General features: G+C 38.0%; 1 protein-coding gene across 1 annotated transcript in view; it reads left to right on the forward strand.

The window, feature by feature from the left end:
* Positions 1 to 20855, forward strand: part of NXPH2 (neurexophilin 2) — a 113130-nt gene extending 92275 nt beyond the window's left edge. The window contains exon 2 of the mRNA XM_046018097.1: positions 18371 to 20855. Within this exon, the coding sequence (XP_045874053.1) occupies positions 18371 to 19114 (744 nt within the window). The 3' untranslated portion in view covers positions 19115 to 20855. The remainder of the gene's footprint in view (positions 1 to 18370) is intronic.
* The last annotated feature ends 1279 nt before the right edge of the window (positions 20856 to 22134 follow it).

The following is a 22134-nucleotide window of genomic DNA, read 5'->3' on the forward strand; positions in this document are numbered from 1 at the left end:
CAACTGTGCACTTGCTTTCTCTCCCTCTCTCTCTCTCTTTCAAAATAAAATAAAATAGATTTGAGAACAGAATACAGGAATTAGTGATGAATTCGATGGGGAAAGGTGGAAACGGGAAGGCTTCAAGCATAACACAAGAATCTGGGTTGAATTTTGGAGGGAGGGAGATGCACCAGGTGGGAAAGATAAGGCAGCAAAGGGAGGAGAATATGTTTGAAGAAGGAAATCAGAAAGGAAGTGAGTACGATGATCCAGTTATTGCATAAGGGATGGGCACTGTTGAGGATAGGTTCACATTTCAAGTTTCTCAGTCTCTGGATATTTGCTTTCTAACCACTTCCTCCCTCTGCTACCACCTCAGGCTACCCATCCATTTCACTTCAAGTTCTTAACGAGGCAATGTTCCCCAAGTGGTCTTTACATCATAGTTGCTCAATAAGCACCAATCTGAACCAAGTTTAATTAACAGGTTGATTAGTTCTTAATACTTGTATGTAAAGACCCAGTGAATCACTGGTTGTTCCTCTTTCCCAATAACACATCGGGAAGGTGTCCACTGGTTATTAAGTATTCTGGCTTACTTAATAGATTGTTAAAGGTGTCTACAAAAGCCAAGTGCAATACAGTGAGAAATGGAACGTTTACCTCTGTAGTTCAGATCCAAAGCACTTTTAGTCTGAAAAAAATCGGATCTCTCCACAACACTGTAACTTACCTAAGTATCTTTTTCTCTAGTCCTTTATTTGGCAGGGACACTTCTAGAAAAGTATACTCTCTCCTTAGCAATTCAGTGGATGCTGCACTAATTCTCCCCTTGTCACTAGAGGACACTCTTCACAGAAGTCTTTTCCCTTTCCCTAATTAAATGGAGTAAGCCACAATATCCCTTTTCCAGATCCCTTCCTAATCTGATAATACTCCTCAGCTAAGCCTGACAATGCTTGTCTTCTGCTGGATCCCAGAGGCTGGGATTATGCTTGAGTCTCCAAGGGCCAGAGTGGCCAGAATCCCATCAAAAATTGTTTGTAGCATCCCATTCTGTTCCTTCTGTAAGTGTGGCTTTTCTCTCCAGGTTCCCTACAAAAACCACAGACAGTTAAAACTTTTTGAATTTGATCCCCAATTATCTAGAAATGTTATATGGTCATTTGGGTACAGTCCAGGAATGATTTTACAATATACAAAGTCTCCTGGGAAAACTTAACTGAGTCATTCTGCTACTATTGAAATTATATTGGCACTTTATATGAAGGATTACACTTTTTCAGCAATGTATGCTTACTACATGTGCACTTTAGACATAAAATAAATGTGAAGCTTTGAGAATAGAATGAAGGATAAGAAAATGTCTGTATCTTAAGATAATTCAGCCTAACAAAGGGACACCAGCCAACTCAGGCACTATTATAGGAGTAGAATGGTGGGCCCACCAAGTCCCATCTCCACACTACTTCTGGGTCTTCACTTATACTTAATCGTCTGTAAGGATACTAGAAAAGGCTCTCAACAAAGAATGAAGATAACTTAGTTCTCAATTTTTTTCTTAATTGGGGTGGGGAATGACCAAGTCCACTAGATTGTCGAAGATACTCTATGGTGGAGATGTTGCCCTGAGCTCTTCTGAGGCTGATATGACTGTCGTACTCATCTACTTCCTCTGATTTCAAGTAATATGTGTAAGATCCTTATTACTCTCTCTCATGAAGCTTGTAAGAATTGTTATACATTTGAACTCACATATAATTGCATTAGTAAATAACACTGGTGTCTCTTGTATGTATTAAAATTCTACCGAAGCTTACTTTGAGGCAAAACAAAACAAAACAAAAAACAAAAACACATTCCACTGCTTTGTGATTGTGAAGGCATGATTTAGGTAACAGGGAGCTTTTTAAAGGCTCACAATCAGATCCCAGTAGATCTTAGAAAATGTACCGGGCGGGATACCTGATGGGTGTGGCTTGACCCAAAGTGTTGGCAAGAGAGAGCCAGGGCCACTCTCTGTGGGCCCCAACCAGCTTCTGATCCCAGGACAATCCTGTTGGACCTTCCCCAGGCCTTCTGAACCACATGTTGGGAGAAGGAGGTGGAGAGAACTGAGGGAAGGCTACTCAAGAGTTTGCCAGAGAGACAGAAAAGACTTTGATTTGAACCTATTTGCAGATGATTTCAGACGCAAAGAAGGCGTGAGTGACCTTAGCCAGTATCAGGTGACTGAAAGTTGTCCATTTGCAATTGTACGAAAGCCCTCAGGGCCCTGTGAGCACAAATTCAGCCCACCTGAATTCAGATAGTCTATCTGAAGCAATGTTGTAATCATTTGAGTTGTAACAAAGGGCTCCCTTGACCTCCCCCCATTGAAAAAACCTATCCTCATTATCTTTAATTGCTACTTACACGATCACAAAGGAATCCTACTATGTTTTACAGAGTTTTATAAACTGGTGTGTACTTTCCATGGCTAAACTTGTTGCAAGATTTCTTTTCCTTTAGTGCCCATGGTTCTTGGTTGCGCCCTTTAGACGAACAAAGAGGTAGAGCAGAGGAAGGGTGGTGGGAAGCAAAGCAGTTTATTGAGAGTACAAAGTTCAGAAGAGGGAGGGGACTTGAAACATTGACAATTTGGTATTTAAATCTAGGATGTTTTATGGGCTCTTTGATGTGGGCTATTTTAATCTGATTAACCCTCCACGTCCCTGTCATACTTACCAGGTGGTTGTTCAAGTGGGAAAGGTGGAGGGCTCCTTCCAGGGTGGTGTTTCTGTGGCCTCTGGGATCAAGGGGGTGGTGGTTCCACTGCCCTAAGGCTCATCTTCCTGCCATAGGCCACCAAATCCAGCACTTTGTTTAAACATCCCACTGGCTATTCAGCAAGCCCCTGGGCCTGGGTAAAAACACCCAAGACCATTCCCTTCCATTATTTTAAATACATGTTGTAAGGCCTCCTAGTAGGAACTCTTAAGGCTGTAGCACTGAGTAAAGCCTAGAATAATAGGATGCGATCTTCTTCCTTTTAAGGGTAGTTTTCCTTTTAGGACAGGGCCCCTTGTCCCTGCCTGCTTTTCTCCTGACTATCCTTCTTTAAAGTGAACCTGTCTGTTAGAAAGCTAGATCCATAAATCTTGAACTCCGGGTTAAGTTGGGGCTAACGGTAGAGATCTGTGAGTAAATCTCAGCTTCTAGGGGGAAGACAGTCACGGGAATAAGTACCCCTTGAGAGTAATAGAATTCAGTCTTTTTTTTTTTATAATACTCTGTAAATTTTTTCATTAATTCCTGCCAAACCTTTCAAATATTATTTTGAATTTTTTTTCTATTTAATTTTCATTCTTCCTCTATCACATCATCATTTCTGCTTATTCAGTTCCGTTCTCCCAACGTGTAACTCTTCTTTCCCTGTCTCCACTACTTTTTCTATTTGACTACTTTATCGACTCCATTTTATTTAGGATTTAGAACATTTTCCAAAGTGGCCTAAGAGGAAAGCCTAAGGAAATAAAAAGTAGCGAAAGGTCCAGGATGTTACACTGCCAGTCAGATTTATGTACTCAGCTTTCATTGGGCACTTACTGTGAATCAAGCACAGATAAGCACTGGAGACAAAAAGGCAAGCAAAACAGAGCAGCTGCCTTCAAGGACTCTACAAGAGGAAGAGTCAAGTAAAAAATAAATAATAATGATAATAACAAAAAACCTGGCTGGTGAAGTGATTTGAACTTGCACAGGTTACTCTTGGGAGACCATGGAGACACTTGACCCTAAATCTGAACTTATGATGAAATCACAATCACGTATCCCCTCCGTTGGGTTCTATGGGCAATATAAGAAAGCAAGAGGCATAAATGAGTCATGAAATAAGATATTTAAACATGAACATAATTATTAAAATTAAAGGGTAGTGTATTGGAGTTCACCAGAGATACAGAATCAACAGGCTAGAGAGATGATAAATAAAAGACAGGTGGATGGGTAGATAAATGGAAACCTAAAAAGCCATATTTCAAGGGATTGCCTCTTGCAATTGTGGTGGTGCCAAGTTCGACATTTGTAGGGCAGGCCCCAGAAACTTTCAGGTAAGAGTTAATGCTGCAATTTTGAGGCAGAATTTCTTCTTCCTCAGGCAAACCACAATTTTGTTTTTAAGACATTCAACTGATTGGATAATGCCCACCCACAACAAGAAGAAGAATCTCCTTTACTTAGAGTCAAACGATGGGCTCTGGGGAGAACACCAAAGGTATGAGTGCTTTTGCTAAAGACTTTAGGTCTATGACTCATGGATCCAATCAACTACCTCAGCAGAAAACCAGGAATAAAGATAGTTATCCAGAAAAGGTGTATGGAGGACGTTCTTGTTAATGGTTTGGACCCCAGTGAATAACACAGGAAACTGATGTGTTTTTAAGAAATTCATAGCACCAGAAATGTCACCAGCTTGGGCTAAGCCACTTTAGAGAGAAGGGACAAGATGAAGAAAGAAGGCAAAGCCATGGATACAAAACTAGAGCCCAGAAGACCTCCGTGAGCTTCAGGGATGGAGTCATTCCAGAGAACAAGTTTGGTTCTGCCCAAAATGATCCAAATAATTGATTTGGACTTGGATGACAAATGATGGAACAACAAAGTGTGGAAGGTTTAAGGAGGAGGTCTAGAGAAAATGGGCCCAGATTTTTACTCTTAGTAATAGCGAGATTTTTTCTTCTAAAGCATTTAAACTGTTATGCAACTGAATACAATGTATTTTCTTAAAAGTAATTAAAGATACTATACAAAAGATGTACCATTTGTATTACATAGGAAGAAAATATAAATATACATTAAAATATTCAGTTACCTGACTTTAATTTTCTTTCGTTTTCTTAGTTTTATTTTCTAGAACAAACATTTTGTAGTGAAAAGAAATTTTTTATTTGTAAGGTAAATAGTTTATATTATGTCATATTATTTGTATTATGTTGATCAAGTTGGTTGTTTGGTGTCAGACCCATTAGAGTATTAGTGTGAAAAAAACAGTGACTTGATAAAAAACTGATTTCTACATTTGTTGCTGCCTTTCAATATTTGGACCTTAGACAACCCCTCATAAGCTCTCCAAGGCTATCTCCTGCCCATCACACCTCACAAAGTAGGTATAAGAATCAAATGAGATTACTTATGAAGACCGTAATTCTCAGTATAAATATTAGGAATGATTATGGCAAAAAATAATTTTAACACCGTTATCAGTTTCATTTACATGAGTAATAATACACTTGTGTTCTTTATGAAATAGATATTTTATCATATGGAAATTATCATTGATTTTCTAAAACATTTATATTGTGTCATAATAAAGCAGCACATTTATGTAGGATCATGTAAACATTCCCAGTACATTGTAAACATTTACATTTAAGTGAAATACCAAACTATATATCTAAAACCATTTGAAGATTTATTTTAAATGAATAAATGTCATGTTTGTTGAGAGAAGGTAAGCAATAAGCACGAACATGTTGAACTGAGAAAGAGAAGGTCAACTAACTGTGAATGTCAACCACATTGACAATACACCTTCACAGCAACACCTCGATCAGTGTTTGAATAACTGAACAGTGTCACCTCACTGAGTTGACACTTAAAACTCACCATCACTGGGTGCCTGGCGGGCTCAGTCTGTGGAGGATAGGACTCTTCATTTTGAGGCTGTGAGTCGGAGCCCCACACCGGTGTAAAGATTCTTTAAAAAAAAAAAAAAACAAGAAATTTTAAAACTAACCATCACAGACAGTGCGTGCTAATTGCCAGACTAATTGTACCTCAAGACTGAAATATCAAAAGGATTTGATGGTAAAGTACACAGCCCTGCACGTGTGCAATTCTCCTAACCCCCATCTCCTGTCTCTCTCTGTACCCCCCCCCCACACTGTGTTTCCTCATCCCTCATCAAAACTCTGCCTAAAGGGATAGAAATAGCGATATCTGGCATTTCCACTCCTCATTTGACTGTTTTTCCCTTTGTTATAAATTTCCCTTTCAAATGCCAACATTTAGAGGTCAAGACACAGATTCGCGGGGCATCTGGGTGGCTCAATTGGTTAACTGGCTGCCTTAGGTTCAGGTCATGATCCCAGGATCCCAGGATTGAGTCCCGCATCCGGCTCCCTGCTCAGCAGGGAACCTGTTTCTTCCTCTCCCTCTGCCCGCTGCTCCCCTTGCTTGTATTCTCTCTCTCTCTGTCAAATAAATAAATAAAATCTTAACAACCCCCCCCCCACACACACAGATTCATGTTGTTTCTCCCAGGCATTATATTTGAGAAGTATTTATGTGTTCCTATCACGTGAAGCTTTTCTCTCTCATTAAAAACTTGGATGGGGTTTATAAGGACACATGGATGAAAGCAGACAGTACCGCTTCACATGCTGATGCATTGATTCCTTAACTGCAAAGGGACTATTTTTCTTCTCTTAGATTATCAAAAAAATAAAAATAAATAAATACCTTGTTTGACTTTGCAAAACTTGCAGTAATGGAGACTACAATCTGACCCCGTTTCACTCTGGAAGCATGGTCTTGTCGTGACACTTAGCCCCCTTCCACAGGACATCCTCAACATTTGTTTCTAGCCTGTTCATGCTTGTTTAAGAGCCCCTTTTATTTAGCTTGCTAATACAAAATGAAATCTAAGTTTCCTTTCACACCCCTTCCCCTAAACGTTTACAGAAATTATAGTATGTGCATGCACACATGTGTTTATACACATGATATTTCTGTGTATCTGTGTGTGTGTGTGTGTGTGTGTGTGTACATTTTTTTGCAGAAGTTATGTCATTGATTTTCCAGATTACTGTCATCAGGATAAAATAGGAATTGCCATATTTAACCTTAGCAATAAAACTACTGCCAAGCATTGCAATCTAGCTTTTTGGCTCTTACTGCTAAGATTTCTGTCTTCACATTTATGTTTCCTGTTAGTTCCTGTATCAATTTAGAAAAATGTAAAGGGTAGCTATTAAAAGATATCTGGAAGGTAAAATGAATTTGCTACACTCAGCAGAAAGGAAGGACGTCCGCTGTTTAGCTTTCTTCTCCTAAGCAATCATTTGTTTTTCAACAAGCAAAATGAATTTTGAAACAATGCACTTTATTGCCACAAAAAATTAATAGGAACAATTAATATATTGATACAGGTTTGATTCTACCATCCTTCATTCCCTTTATGTCATTCTTCTTTTAATCTGCTGTGACAGCTCAGTAATAGAGCCCCAGAAATATGACTTTAGGACCAGCCATACTACTAATCATCAATATAGCATTGTGTGTTGTCCATCAGATACGAGCTTCTATTTTGTCGGCAATGACTATAATCTGTAAAATTTCTACTCAGAAAAAAATGCTTTCCAAGATTCCTTTAAAAATAAAAAATTTAATGGGATGCTGTGTTTGATCATGACAGGGATTTTTTTTTTCTTTCTGATGAGCTGGTCATCATTTTAGTTTTAACTACAAGATACAGGACAGAATTAAAGAAATGCAATTATATAAGCTATATATATGCAACAAAGATAAGGCTTTAGACCACCTTCATTATTGGCTCTATAATATACAGCTCTATAATGGCATCTGTGGGCTACTTGTAGGTTGTATAGCAGGGTCACCCTGGGGGTTCTTGGGGTAAACTCATACCCTCAGTAAAATAATTAATGTCCAGCTACATGGATTCCATCATGAACAACATTATAAACAGCTATTAAACAAACCAGTTCTCCTTCCAGACTGGCACTTTGCAGTGATTGTCACTCAAAAAGAACATTAATGAATGATTCCAGGATATCTAAGGGAGGGCAAGCCAGCTGCCTTTAAAAAATATTTGTACAGATCGGTATCAATTTATCTCTTGTAGCATATGCCACTTCTGTTATTAAGGAAAAGCCAACTCTCCCAGCTTGGTACAAATCCACAAGTTTAGAGCATTTGGTTCATTCTGCCTTATCCTGGAAATTTGGATTTTTTTTTCCTTTAATGGACAGAGGAGCACATTTTTTTTAAAGATTTTATTTATTTATTTGACAGAGAGAGATCACAAGTAGGCAGAGAGGCAGGCAGAGAGAGAGAGAGAGAGAGAGGAGGAAGCAGGCTGCCTGCAGAGCAGAGAGTCTGACGTGGGACTCGATCCCAGGACCCTGAGATCATGACCCGAAGGCAGAGGCTTAACCCACTGAGCCACGCAGGTGCCCCCAGAGGACTACATGTTTTTAGTGCAGTATAAAACAATTAAGGGTATGGCCTTCCTTGTTAATGGTAGGAATATATTTAATCTGTGCACTGTGTGTTATATATATCATGGCAAGTATTTCATGGTAAAGCAGTATGGGCTGTAAATACTTTATATTCAGTGTAAACACAGAAAACTGAAAACATCCTCTTGAGGTATAGATGTCTTTTCAGTGCTATGATTGGGAAAAAAAATATTTGTTTTGTTCTTCCTTTTATTTAGAACAATCAGTATTTCTTGTGAAAATCATAGATACCATCCAAATTTATTGTCTACTAGCATCTTTTCACATGCCTGGACACATAAAGACAAACCTACCTTATTTCAGAATATTGTTACTTATCCAGAACATACTTAGTTCATTATCAATCAGCATTAATATATATTGTATTAATTATATAGTATTATAGGAAAGAGCTATAACATAATCATGGCAAAGGTCTGACTCTCCCAGAACCCAAGAATTTATACAGTTATCCTTAAACAACACAGTGGGTTAGGGGTGCTGACCTCCACGCAATCAAAAATCCACATACAACATTTAACTCTCCTAAAACTGAACTACTAGTAACCTATTGACTGGAAGACTTACCACCCATAACCTAAACAACTGATTAACACATATTTTGTATGTTATATACTGTTATATATTCTTGTATACTACATTCTTAAAATAACGTAAGCTAGAGGAAAGAAAATGTTATTAAGAAAATCATAAGGAAGAGAAAGTTCATTTACAGTACCCTATGGTATTTATTGAAAAATATCTGCATATAAATGGACCCGCAGAGTTCAAACCCATATTGTTCTAGGGTCAACGGTATTATAAACCTTCAGCATCTCGTAGGAGGTTTAAGGGTGAAAACCCAGGCTGGCTAGGGTTGCTACCTAAGAGCACTAGACTTCCTAATCAGAAAGTCAGCTCTGAGAACGTTGGAGTCCACTTATGGTTAACAGAGGTGGTCATGTACTTTCAGTTATAAGACAGGTAAGTTCTTTAGATCTAATGTACGGCTTGGTGACTGTAATTGATAGTACTGTGGTGTACAATTGGAATTCTTAAGGGTTCTCACTTGCCTTCCCCGCAAAAAGGTAACTCTGGGGTGAGGGATGTGTTAATTAACTGGGTGCTGGGAATCCTTTCACACTGTCAACATGTATCAAATCCTCACGTGGAATGCTTTAAACATAACAATTTTGTTTGTCAATTATACCTCAATAAAGTTAGGGGGGCAGAAGAAAAAGAAAAAAAAATTAACCTTTCACTAGAAGAAATATAACTATTGTCTTATAATGTTATCATACTCTCATTAGTAATTATAAACAAATCAATACATAATTCAGAGTAGGAAAAAAGGAGTATAAATACCAAGATCAATATGTTTTCTTGTCACTGATTCATTCATTATCAATCATCAACTGGTAAATCTTGGATTTCATTTCTCTCATCAGAATAAAGGTATTAATTACACGGTTCTATGCGCTGTTGCTCTCCCTGTTGAGCACTAGGGCTCTTGACTTCCTGCTGTGCTGATATATGTAGATATAGATATAGATATAGATATGGATATACAGATAAATTTCCTGACCCTTATGACAAGCATAAATGAGAGATTTATGTATGATTTATTCTTCTTTTTCCTGCTCTTCTACAAATCCCATGAAGGCAGAAACTTTATCTGCCCCTTGAGCAACGTTCTCCCAATACCTAGAGCATAAATGCTATGTCTGGAAGGCATTCCGTAAATAGGTGTTCAGTCAGTGATTAAAGATGAATGCTTGCATTTCTGGCCACGGTTCTGTGTCTCTTCAATCCTCTGGACTATAGAACTCATGTCATTACAAGTGTCCTGCCCACAGAGTGGCCTCACTCTGATTCACTAGCTGCCTCAGGACCTCCTTCTCTCCCAAGTTCAACTCCAACCCTCCCTGCCTCTACTGTTTTACCACTGAAAAAACAGTCATGACTGGCCCAGGATGATGGGACCATAAGTGATGGTGCCAGATTTCCATCCCAGGGCTCTGACCCCAGCTCCTTCCAGCAAATCAAAGCACTGCTGTTTCCATGCCTCATTCTTTCCTGCTGTAGTGTTTAACCTATTCTGATTGAATTCCTTGTGTCTGCTTCTTTCATTCATTCCATCACTCTTGGAACAGTTTTTCTGTTTGGGCAAATTCAGCTGCTGGAGGATGTGCCGACAGATTCTTTTCTACAACGGACGGACTTGTTTGGGACTCCCCATTTTGTCTCCCAGTCCAGTTATTTGCAAATGCAATGTGGGAAGGAGTCCAGTCGCATTCATCTGGCTGCAGGTATAGGCAAAAGTCAGTGAGGCAATTAATTTACTCCTGTAAAAGTAAAATAATTTTTGTGGAAATATTTCCAAGCTGTTTCAGGCTTCCTACTTTCTTAAGCAAGGTATGTTAATGTCATCCAGTCTGGTCTTGCTAAGGCAGGAGAACTATATATAGAAGCAGTGAGCTTCAAGTGCTAAGCTTCAATTACTTAAGAAATTCAAGCCTGTCCTACTCCCCTGGTGTCATGTCAGTGAAGAGTTAGTGGGAACAAAATAAATGTGTCAGTTGTAACTGTTAAACTCTAGACCAGGACAGCAGGGCTGGTGGAGAGATCTCTTCTGCTGGCATTTCTTTTTTTTTTTTAAAGATTTTATTTATTTATTTGACAGAGAGAGATCACAAATAGGCAGAGAGGCAGGCAGAGAGAGAGGAGGAAGCAGTCTCCCTGCAGAGCAGAGAGCCCGATGCGGGGCTCGATACCAGGACCCTGAGATCATGACCTGAGCCGAAGGCAGCGGCTTAATCCACTGAGCCACCCAGGCGCCCCTCTGCTGGCATTTCTTCAAATGAAAACACCATCTGTTCAAAGTGCTGTAAGATAGAACTACCTGGACAGATAGTGGCGTGGTATAGATTGAATGGAATTTGAACCCCAGAAGCTCAAAGCTTTAAATGCCCTTCACTTCCTTTCTGTTATGCACTGTGTGTAAAGAAATCTCCCTTTCTCAGCCCTTTAGCATGAGCTACAGAGAAAAAGCAAAGCTGTCACAATGATGGACACAGAGAAAAGGGTTATCTCATAATTATGCCAAAGGTCTCACTGTCCCCAGATCCCAAGTGAGAGCACATAGCATTCATGATCCTTTAGCACCCAGAGTACTATGAATATAGAATGCTCTTTTGTGAGGCTTTCTTTCATTAGCTCCATGCCCCCTTGATAAACAGACACCAAGAAAGCCTCATCTCAGAGTTGATAAGACTCACTGGGGGTGTCTAGAGTCAAGTATGGTGGGCCGGCTCCAGACTTGAGAAAAGGGACAGTTGGCCCTGATACAGTCAGCATCTAATTCTATGTAAGATATTGATAGAATACGCTCTTCTGACTGAGCTCTCAGTTACTGAAATGGACCCAAGTTTTTAAGAAATTAATATTAAATAAAAACAAAATAACTGGGGCGCCTGGGTGGCTCAGTGGGTTAAGCCACTGCCTTCAGCTCAGGTCATGATCTTGGGGTCCTGGGATCGAGTCCTGCATCAGGCTCTCTGCTCAGCAGGGAGCCTGCTTCCCTCTCTCTCTCTTTCTGCCTGCCTCTCTATCTACTTGTAATCTCTCTCTGTCAAATAAATAAATAAAATCTTAAAAAAAAAAACAAAAACAAAAACAAAATAACTAATAACGAGGACAGACATATGTATAGGATGCAGTATTGCTGAAATACTTTATAAGGAGCATATGACTTCCTAAACAACTCTGAGGTTATTTTAGATAATTCAGTGATTCAATAGTTATAAATTGAAAAGCTTGAGAATACCTGATTTAAAAAATAATAATAATCCTAAGCCAAGTGCCGCTAATTAGATGTGAATTAAACTAAGCTTATGATAACAAAAATGAACAAGTCTTACGAAAATTTTGAAAGGAAAACTTTGAAAAAAGGAACTTTTTTCCCAGAATACAAAGAATAACATCAACAGTAATGAAGTATGTTGCTAACATGTGCCCTTGAGATAAACTGATGAAAATGGCACTTCCTCCCCAACCTATAACCCCAGAGTAATCATGGAACAAAAATCAGACAAACTCAAATTGAAGAACATTCTACAAAATGTCTAACCAGTACTCTTCAAAACATACTATTTCATCAAAAATAAGAAAAGACTGGGGCGCCTGGGTGGTTCAGTCAGTTAAGTGTCAGACTCTTGGTTTCAGCTAAGGTCCTGATCTCAGGGTCATGGGATGTGGCCCTGTGTCAGGCTACATGCTCGGTCTGGAGCCTGCGTGAGGTTCTTTGTCCCTCCCTTCCCCCTGCTATCTCTCAAATAAATAAATAAATCTTAAAAAAAAAAAAAAAAAAAAGGAAAGACTAAGAAGCTGTCACAGCCAAGACAAACGTAAGGATACATGATGACCATAATGTGGGGTTCTAGACGGGATCCTCGAGTAGATAAAGGACACTAAGGAAAAACAAAGGAAATCCGAGTCAAGTAGAGACTTCATTTCATAATCATGTGTCAAGTGTTGGTTCATTAGTTGTTACAAGCACACTATAATGTAAGATGTTAGCAGTACAGGCAATGGGATACAGGGTATATGGTAACTCTCTGTATGACAAAATTTTTCTATAAAACTAAAATTACTCTAAACCGTTTATTGAAAAGTATATGACAGATATAGTTTTTAAAAGGATCTTCTGATATAGTATTTGCAGAGGGAAATGCTTTTTAGTTTATAAATTATTTCCATAATTCGTGACAGTTCTCACATCTGCTACTATAAAATTCATTGCAGCTTCTTTGTCTCTTGGGAAAAAATGCATTTAATTATCAGCAAAATTCAACTCCAGCTTGTTATGATGAATGATTTGAACCTGTCAGCTTTTTCCCCCCTAAAAACAAAGAACTGAAATGAAATACAGTCTTCTTTCTCTACTCCCTTCCTTCCACCTGCTTCACTTAATTGATGAAGGTTTGAGCTTTTATTAATCTTTTTGAGCTCCTCTGTAAGATGCAGAAAAAGCTAATATGATATCATTGTATCTCGCTAATGTGTGTGCTTTGTGAAATTGATACACCCTGCCAAGACATAAATTACTTAAACTTTGATAAATGTGTGGAAATCAGAGAATGTTCAAACAGATAAAGCACAGCAATTCCTCTTTTTTCTCCCTTTTTCGAAACTCCATTTGGGGCTTGCTTGCGGTTAAATGTTTTTGCATTATTATTGTAATACAATGGGACCAAAGGAAGCAGTGATAGCCATAGAAAGCCACAGCAAATATAAAAGTAAGCAAAGGGATACAGCCATGTGTTTTGCAGATAACATCCAGCAACACTGACTTGGACAGAGTGTTTGCCAACAGATTCAGAACCACCTCCAGATTCTCGCAGCATGTCCTTTCGCTGACTCATTCGGTAGGCTGGAATCAAAGATCCACAAACACGTTCTGTTGGCAAAGAGAGCTCACCTGTGCCTATGACCTGGCTGTGACTCCGACGCCAGTGAAAGTGGAAACGTGAGAAAACGATTGATTCATGTTCTGGGGTTGAGAAAGGTGTTTTCTACTCAGTCACTAATTTATTATATGGCACTGAACAAATTGCTTGATTAAACATTAATCAGCTTCCTGAAGGCCCAAGAGTCATACAACCCTTTGAAGACAGTTCTTGAATAAGAAACATGGTACTAGCCATTGGACCATGCGAGACCCATCAGTCATTGATGCCTTTTGCCAGAAATTGGGCTCAGTAATTTCCATCCATTTTTTAAATTTGGTCCTTACAATCAATCAGCAAGGGAGATATAGGTGAGAAAATGGGCTCACATCAAACACTCAAGTAAAGCCTGTGAGGTCGTCAGGCACCGGATGCCTCTGCCTTTTCCACTGTTCTGCTTCCATACTGGGAGTGTATGGATGAGTGTGGGGCAGGGTTATAGTTCATCCAACCCCTAGTCATCCTTCTTTAGATCTTTGAGGTTAAGCATGAGCCTTGGAGACTTAGATCATACAACCATCTTTGCAGGCCTGGTCTAGGAGGGGGTACCCTCTCAGCAGTGATGCATTCATCTTAACAAAATATTCCAGGGGGAACGCTGAACATGTTATACCAAAGGGACAGTGAGTTGGGAGAGGAGGTACAATTGTCGGTTTTGTAGGACAATTAGCAATATATTTACCGATTTAATTACACTTTTCTTATTATTTGATTAACTTTTTGAGATTTGGATTTAGATTTGGAAATCAGTATTTGTGATAACTGTCATGTATTTTGAAGTAAGATACGGCTGCCTGGGTGGCTCACTTGGTTAAGTGTCTGACTTTGGTTCAGGTCATGATCTCAGAGTCCTGAGATTGAGCCCAGCATCGAGCTTCTTGCTCAGTGGGGAGCCTGCTTGTTCCTCTGCCTCCTCCCCTGCTCATACTCTCTGTCTCTCTCTTTTAAATAAATAAATGAAATCTTTAAAAGAAAATAAAGTAATAAATAGACGAAGTTATACACAGGTGTGCTCAACTTGTTTAATACTGTTGTCAAAGTAATGTGATGGTCTAGGGCAAAGCAAAAAAATTAAAATACATGTATATCTACTTTTTATCTAAAATACTATTAGCATTTTCCCAAGAGCAGGGACCAATTACAGGCCTGTGCTATTAGTTAAATTTTACTATTTTTTTATATAAGCCTACCTTAAAATCATGAGCTCCTTGAATGGGTTTGAACCTATAGAGTATTGTGTTAGAATATACTTTTTAAAAGTCAAATTACATTTTAAATTTTCATATGAAAAATCTTTTCTGGAGGGTTGAAGAGCCTTTCTAAAACCAAATAATTGCATATAAGTTATCTGTTTGATAAACTTAGTTTTTGTTTTTACACTTTCATTTCTTAGGGTTAGTCACATACGTTTGAGTCAGTTTGTTATGACATAAATTATTACAAAGAAAGTTTTCTTTTTTTTTTGACACTCAGTAAATGATTTTTTAGTATTATTATTCTTGTTTTTCTTATTACTATTGAATAATCTCAGAACCAGCACAGCAGAAGTCCTAGAGATAAGAGGATTTCTTAACATCTCTCTCATAATGGCATCTATAATGAGTAAAAGGCCAATACCAGTTAACTTGCAAACTTACTTGTCATTTAATGATGGATTCACTTTTATTATAAGTTTTCAATAATGGAAAAGTAAGGAGAAAATCCGGCCAAGCACTAAATGAGAAAAAATGATCCAGGTAGAAAAAATTCAGGAAAATGTATAATGTAAAACAAACATTTTAAGGGAGCTAAAAAAGATCATGTTACCCCTGGGAGCAAAGAATGTTCTCATACTTCTGAGCAAAAAAAATATTTTTTTTTCTTTTGAGCTCAAAAGAATTTTATTTTCCTCTTGACTATCCTCAGACATTTCTGAAAAACAAGTAAAAATTATTATAAAAAATTTTTTTGAATGGAAAATCAGTCTTAGTCCTGCTAATAAAACATTGATTGACAGCATGGTGTATAAAGGTAAGATCTGAGATTTAAAAAAAAAAAAAAAATTTATAAGGGGAAAGTGTTGGAAAGGATTTACTCTATCAAAGAGAGAAAGGAAGGCAGGCGTGAGAAAAGAAGTTTGTAAGTTATACCGAGTCTGGGAGTAGAGATCAGGAAGTAAAGTTCTTATGCACAAGCTTCTCCGTAAGTGGAAGGTGTGTCTTGGTCTGTCAGCATGGACCAAGCAAAGCACATCTCATGAAATACTGGAAATGGATGAAAGACAGATAGTAGACTCTGGGCAACAAGAATCACAACCACAGAAAAGAGAAATTGGACCTTGATCCAAGACGTCCTCGGACGTCTTGCTGGGGAGAGAGTGGCATGTCAGTTGGACCAGGCTTCTTCAGTCAGCTCTCAGGAACTTAAGTCATAACTGAAGCCACCACTGAACCCCATGGGCGAGTACCAAAGGATTTGAATGCGATTTATACATCGTTATTAAGAGTATTCAAAATAGGGGGTGCTTGGGTCATAATCCCAGGGTCCTGGGATTGAGACCCACCTCCAGTTCCCTGCTCATCGGGGAGTCTGCTTCTCCTTCTCCCTCTATCCTCCCCCTCCTCTACTCCTGCTCTCTCTCTCTCTCAAATAAATAAATAAGGGACTTGGGGGGCTCAGTTGTAAGCGTCTTCCTTCAGCTCAGATCATGATTCCAAGGTCCAGGGATCAAGTTCCTCATCAGGCTCCCTGCTCTGTGGGAGGCCTGCTTCTTCCTCTCCCACTCCCCCTGCTTGTGTTCCTTCTCTCACTCTATCTCTCTTTGTCAAAATAAATAAAAATCTTTAAAACAAACAAATAAATAAAAACTTAAAAAAAAAAAGAATATTCAAAATCAGAAAGCTAGTCACACTGTCAGAGATAACCCAGAATATTTTGAGCCAGAAATCCAGAGTAAGGATTCTTCTTTTCCTGGTGAATATACTCACCTTTCAACATCAGCAGAGGAAAGAAGTATCAACTCAGGATACCTAAACGCCTAAGAAGGTAGCACAGATTTAGATTCTCAAAATAGTAAGACGGTGCATTGTTTCAATTTGACCTTCTGCCAAACCTTAGTAATTTTAAGGGAAAAGAATTTTTAAAAATACTAGACATGAAGAAGAAAAGCCGTCAAGAAATTAATCAGAGGCAAATATATTATGCACCCTACCCCACCTCCTCACCCAAAGTACACAAAAAGGAAAAACCCATGCATTGAAGTCCTTGGTTTCTGACTCTAACGTGATCTTAGGGGCTGGGGTATAGGTGAAAACACTTTTCACGAAGCTCTATTAGAACTTAAACTTCTAAACTCTCATAAATCGTTAGAAGATAACCTCATATTATTATTAAGCTCTACCATATGTGGAGTACAATATTTATAATCCAAGCTGTGTCTTCTTTTTTTTTTTTTCTCAAAAATTGGATTGAAAGCAATAATTTTTGTAATAATCTGAGACTAGTTTTACCAGGTACTTTGCCAAGTTTGAAAGGATTGGGGAAACAGTTCATAAATACAGCTTCACTTCTCTCTCATCCTTTTCGTCATGCTGACAGTTTTCTGGAGAATCATTACCAGAGTGGTTTGTGTCATTAGAGATAAGAGGCTATCTGTGTTTCCACTAGAAACCTCTATTTTCCGGACTTTATAACTCATCCATAAATATTCACTCCAGGCAACAGTTTCATATATTATGATTCCATCCCTCAAAATCAATATTGGCTTAACTAATTGATTTTTAGAAATTATGGGGACTCTTGCAGTACAAAAAGAATAAAAAGAAACATCAGATCCAGATACAGTACCATGTTTCAGTGGGTGTGATCTGAACCACATTCTGTGGAATCCATAAAACTAATTTGCATTCTTTCTTAGCAATTCTTTCAGGGTATAGAATTCAGTTATAATAAAATTTATTGGATAATCTATGGTCTGTTATTAATTCAAAATAGACATTTCCAACTTGTTTTTGTTTCTGTAAGAACCACAACATTTGAAATTTTTTTCAACTAAAACTTTTGTAGAACTTTCTCTTACTATTCATACTCTTTTTTTTTTATTTCAGAGTTTGAGATGGAATTATATCAAAAACTATGAAATTATTTGACATAAGCCTTTGAATATAATACCCTTAATATTTCCATGTATACTTAAAAGACATATCAATATTTTGCATTCAGTTGGCTTCTAGCTTCTTGGTAGAAACCTTCAGCATTCTGGAGTCGTCTTCTACCTGAAAGAGAAGACCTCACAAATGGAATGTTTTTATCAAATGAGATACCAAAATATATTACTTCCTCCAATCTGGAAAGATAGTATTATAAATATGAGGAAGCAGGGATGAAAACCACATTAACCCATTAAAATGAAATACTTTCTTCCTAATTTAAATTTTGTGTTCACAATTTTACATTGCTTGAATAGATGCTCATCTTGTTATGCTGTTGAGCCCAGCTGTGTGTGTGAAATGCTATTTGTCAAGAATTGAAATAATACTGCAAGCACTTCCCCTTTGCTTTGGCTTTAGTGTGTGTGCTCAAAGCCTAACCTCAAGTTTATTTCTCTTTCTTCTTTTCAAACAGCTATTTTGTGACAGTAAGAAGGCGGTGCATGCCACAGAGGGGTTGGACTGGGAAGACAAAGATGCTCCCGGGACCTTGGTTGGAAACGTGGTGCACTCAAGGATCATCAATCCTCTGCGCCTGTTTGTTAAACAGTCTCCTGTCCCAAAGCCTGGACACTTGGCATATGCGGACAGCATGGAAAACTTTTGGGATTGGCTGGCCAATGTCACGGAGGTTCAGGAGCCACTGGCAAGAACTAAACGGAGGCCAATAGTAAAGACGGGAAAATTTAAGAAGATGTTTGGGTGGGGCGACTTCCATTCCAACATTAAAACTGTTAAACTCAATCTCCTCATCACAGGAAAAATCGTTGACCATGGAAATGGAACCTTCAGTGTTTATTTCCGACATAATTCCACAGGCCTAGGCAACGTTTCAGTGAGTTTGGTACCCCCCTCCAAAGTGGTGGAATTTGAAGTTTCCCCGCAGTCTACCTTGGAGACCAAGGAATCCAAATCTTTCAATTGTCGCATTGAATATGAAAAAACAGACCGGGCGAAGAAGACTGCCCTGTGCAACTTTGACCCATCGAAGATCTGCTACCAGGAGCAGACTCAGAGCCATGTGTCTTGGTTGTGTTCCAAACCCTTCAAGGTCATTTGCATTTACATTGCCTTTTACAGTGTTGATTATAAACTTGTGCAAAAAGTTTGTCCTGACTACAATTACCATAGTGAGACTCCATATTTATCTTCTGGCTGAATCTTTCCACAGTGATATAAATGAGGGTGAATACATATTTCATTAGAATGACCAAGAACCAAGGCCAACTCTTCGTGGTAAAGGATCCCTTTTGTTTCTGGCAGTGAACCTTAGTTTCCTATTAGGTTTTCAAATTAAAAAAAAAAAGAAAAAGAAACATTTTTAAATGTGAAATGTGTTTGTTTTGCTTGTACCTTAATCTGAAAAGTCAAACTGTGTATGAAGCCATCACTTTCATGTAGGATGGCTAAGTCCTAGAAATATTGTTGTTTCTCTAAAATCAACATCAATGGTAGAAACATGCAACGAAAAAGAACCGAATTATGCATGATAAACATTGCTCTTGAAATGAGCCTGCCTTTGAAATTTGTTTTGGAAGGTTACCTTAAAAATAGCAGATTCAGTAAAGTAACTGAAAAGATTGCATTTGATAGATAAATCACATTTCTGACATTGAATTCTTTTCTTATCTCCGTCTTTCCCCCCACATCTGTGCTGTTATTGATATGAGAGATGAAGGGGTAAAATTTGTTTCAAAACTCATGTGTGAGGTTACAGTGCCACAGTGGAACTAAACACATTATTATCTGAGTTAGGCTGGGATGAGAGTTAAGCACTTAGTCCTGGGTTGGTCACCATCTTTAGGATTCTCATCTGGGTAGTAATATTGGGGCATTGGGAAAGCGAATCCGAATATATTTTAAGTCAGTCCCACAATCATGAAGATCATGATGTTTTTAGATTCTTTTGCCAAATTCAATCTCACGAGATTGCCAAAAATACCATAAAATCTGCATTCTACCCTGTAACCTATAACTTCATGCTATTCATGTGATAGTGTGAGTTTATATACACGCATAGAACAACTCTGAAATTGAGAGAAAGTGATTTTGTTCCCTAGGCAAGAACAGAGAAAATAATTGGAAGTGGACTGACAAAATTCCAGGATTATGGATTCATTATTTCTAGCCTCCCAGATTAAGTCCTCTTTGCATTTAGTTAATTATTTGGGTGGGGGATCAAACACTACCTGGAGATAAAGAGTATATTTAAACATGACTGATTGTTATTAAGTGTCAACAACCTGACTCACCAGTCTTTTGAAATCACTTCCAAATTAAAGCGGCTTCACAGTTGGAGTCATTGCCATCTTCTCTGGCGGGGAGAGGGGCGGGTGGTGTGGACAGGCATCCTGCAACATAGATCTGAATGATCTTTGCATCAACACAGAAAGAGGGTCTGGCTGGCCAGCAATAAGGTTTCTAGAACTCGTAAGACTCATGGAATGGTTACTCTTACAGTAGGTGTTCACTTTTCCCCCTTATCTGTAAAATACCAGTTGAAGTAAAACATTAAACTTAAGACCAGTCTCACCAACAAAAATGCTCTTTCTACATTGTTTGAAGAGCCAACGGCTCTCTTCTCTATTTTGCATCTCCATTCCTTTCTGTTTACTGGTGATCTCTGTACAGTGTTTGATTTTGTCTTTTGTAAAAAAAATGTACTAGGCTTAGTGTGTGGTAGTACAGGCTTGAAATTTTTGCTCTGAGTTCATCAGGTGCTTTCGTAATTTTGTGGTTGGTGTGAAATATTTTGAGGCATCCTTTTATTTTCATCTATAGACAGGATTAAAATACTATTTATTGTAAAATATGTGGGAACCATATATGTATATATACTTAGAATTTTCTGTGTACAGAGAAAGTATGTGTACACATTTCTATGTAAATAAAAAGAATTTGTTAAATCTGTCACACGACTTCAGGGTTGTTGTTTTTTTTTTAAGACTCTTCTTGGTTTTGTTCTCACAAGGGTTTTGTGTGTGTGTGTGTGTGTTTGTGCGTGCGCACGTGCACGCAGCCCCAAATGAGCTTTAAGATTTTCCTTATGTATATTAAACAAAGCACCTTGACTGTGAAGACATTAATGTAGAATAAAAGGATAATTCATATAAAGCACTTGGCATGTAGCCTGAAACCTGATGAGACCTCTACGAGTGTGAGGTTCTGTTATGATTGATATTAATTATTCTTCTTCTTATTATTATTACAACATGAAATATGATTAAGAACTCTAATGTTCAAATGTTGAGTAATATAAACATATCCATGGAAAGGGTAAAAATGGAGATCGGTTTATACAATTCTTAGATTTTAGCAGGATTTGTGGAATTTAAAAAAAAAAAAAAAGGAAAAGAAAGTTTCCCTAGGCATATTTTTTTAATTGGAGTAGAACATATGCCACATACATTTTTAAGTCATAATTTCATTTCAAAGACTACATAATTGCCAGTAATGATACTTGGCACAATATAAATCAGATCCCATTTAAACATGCAAATGCATACATTTCTACAAAACCATTTTTGCCTTTGAATATTGCAGTTGAGAGAAAGGACATTCATGTAAGCTAACTTTACAGGCAATTACAAATTCTTCAAAAGTTAAAGAATAGACACTTTTAAAAATGAAAATGTAATCATGGTACACCTGAAACTACTATAATGTTATATGTCAATTATACTTCAATAAACATTTTTTAAGTTAAAAAAAAAACTTAGCAGAAATTTAATCTTCAGGGAGATGTCAGGCGTCTTTCCAGGGGCCCTGCAGGCTTGCTGCTTACTAGAAAGCAAATTAGTTTGAAGACCTTTTCACTCTCAGCATAAACAATCTTTTTACTCATCACACTGAATCAGGAAAGAAACCATATTTCCATGACTAAGAATGTGATCACACCAGCCACAGACTCTGTAAGATCTGTGGAAGGGCAATGAGAGAAAGAGCCTGTGGACAGCATCCAGCAAAACCACAACAGTAAAAAGGAAACAATTTCTTTCTTATTGCTGGGTACTTGGAATTTCATTGCATTCTCATGATTACAATAACAGCAACAAAGGGTATAGTTCTCTGAAATGACCACCCATAAGAGCACCTGATGCATATTGCATTATAGTCTTTGATCTTTATTCTGCAACACCTTTCTTCTTTACTTTATATGACTTGGATGCTACATGCTAC

The sequence above is a fragment of the Meles meles genome, chromosome 9 (assembly GCF_922984935.1).
Source record: "Meles meles chromosome 9, mMelMel3.1 paternal haplotype, whole genome shotgun sequence".
NCBI classification, from domain to species: domain Eukaryota; kingdom Metazoa; phylum Chordata; class Mammalia; order Carnivora; family Mustelidae; genus Meles; species Meles meles.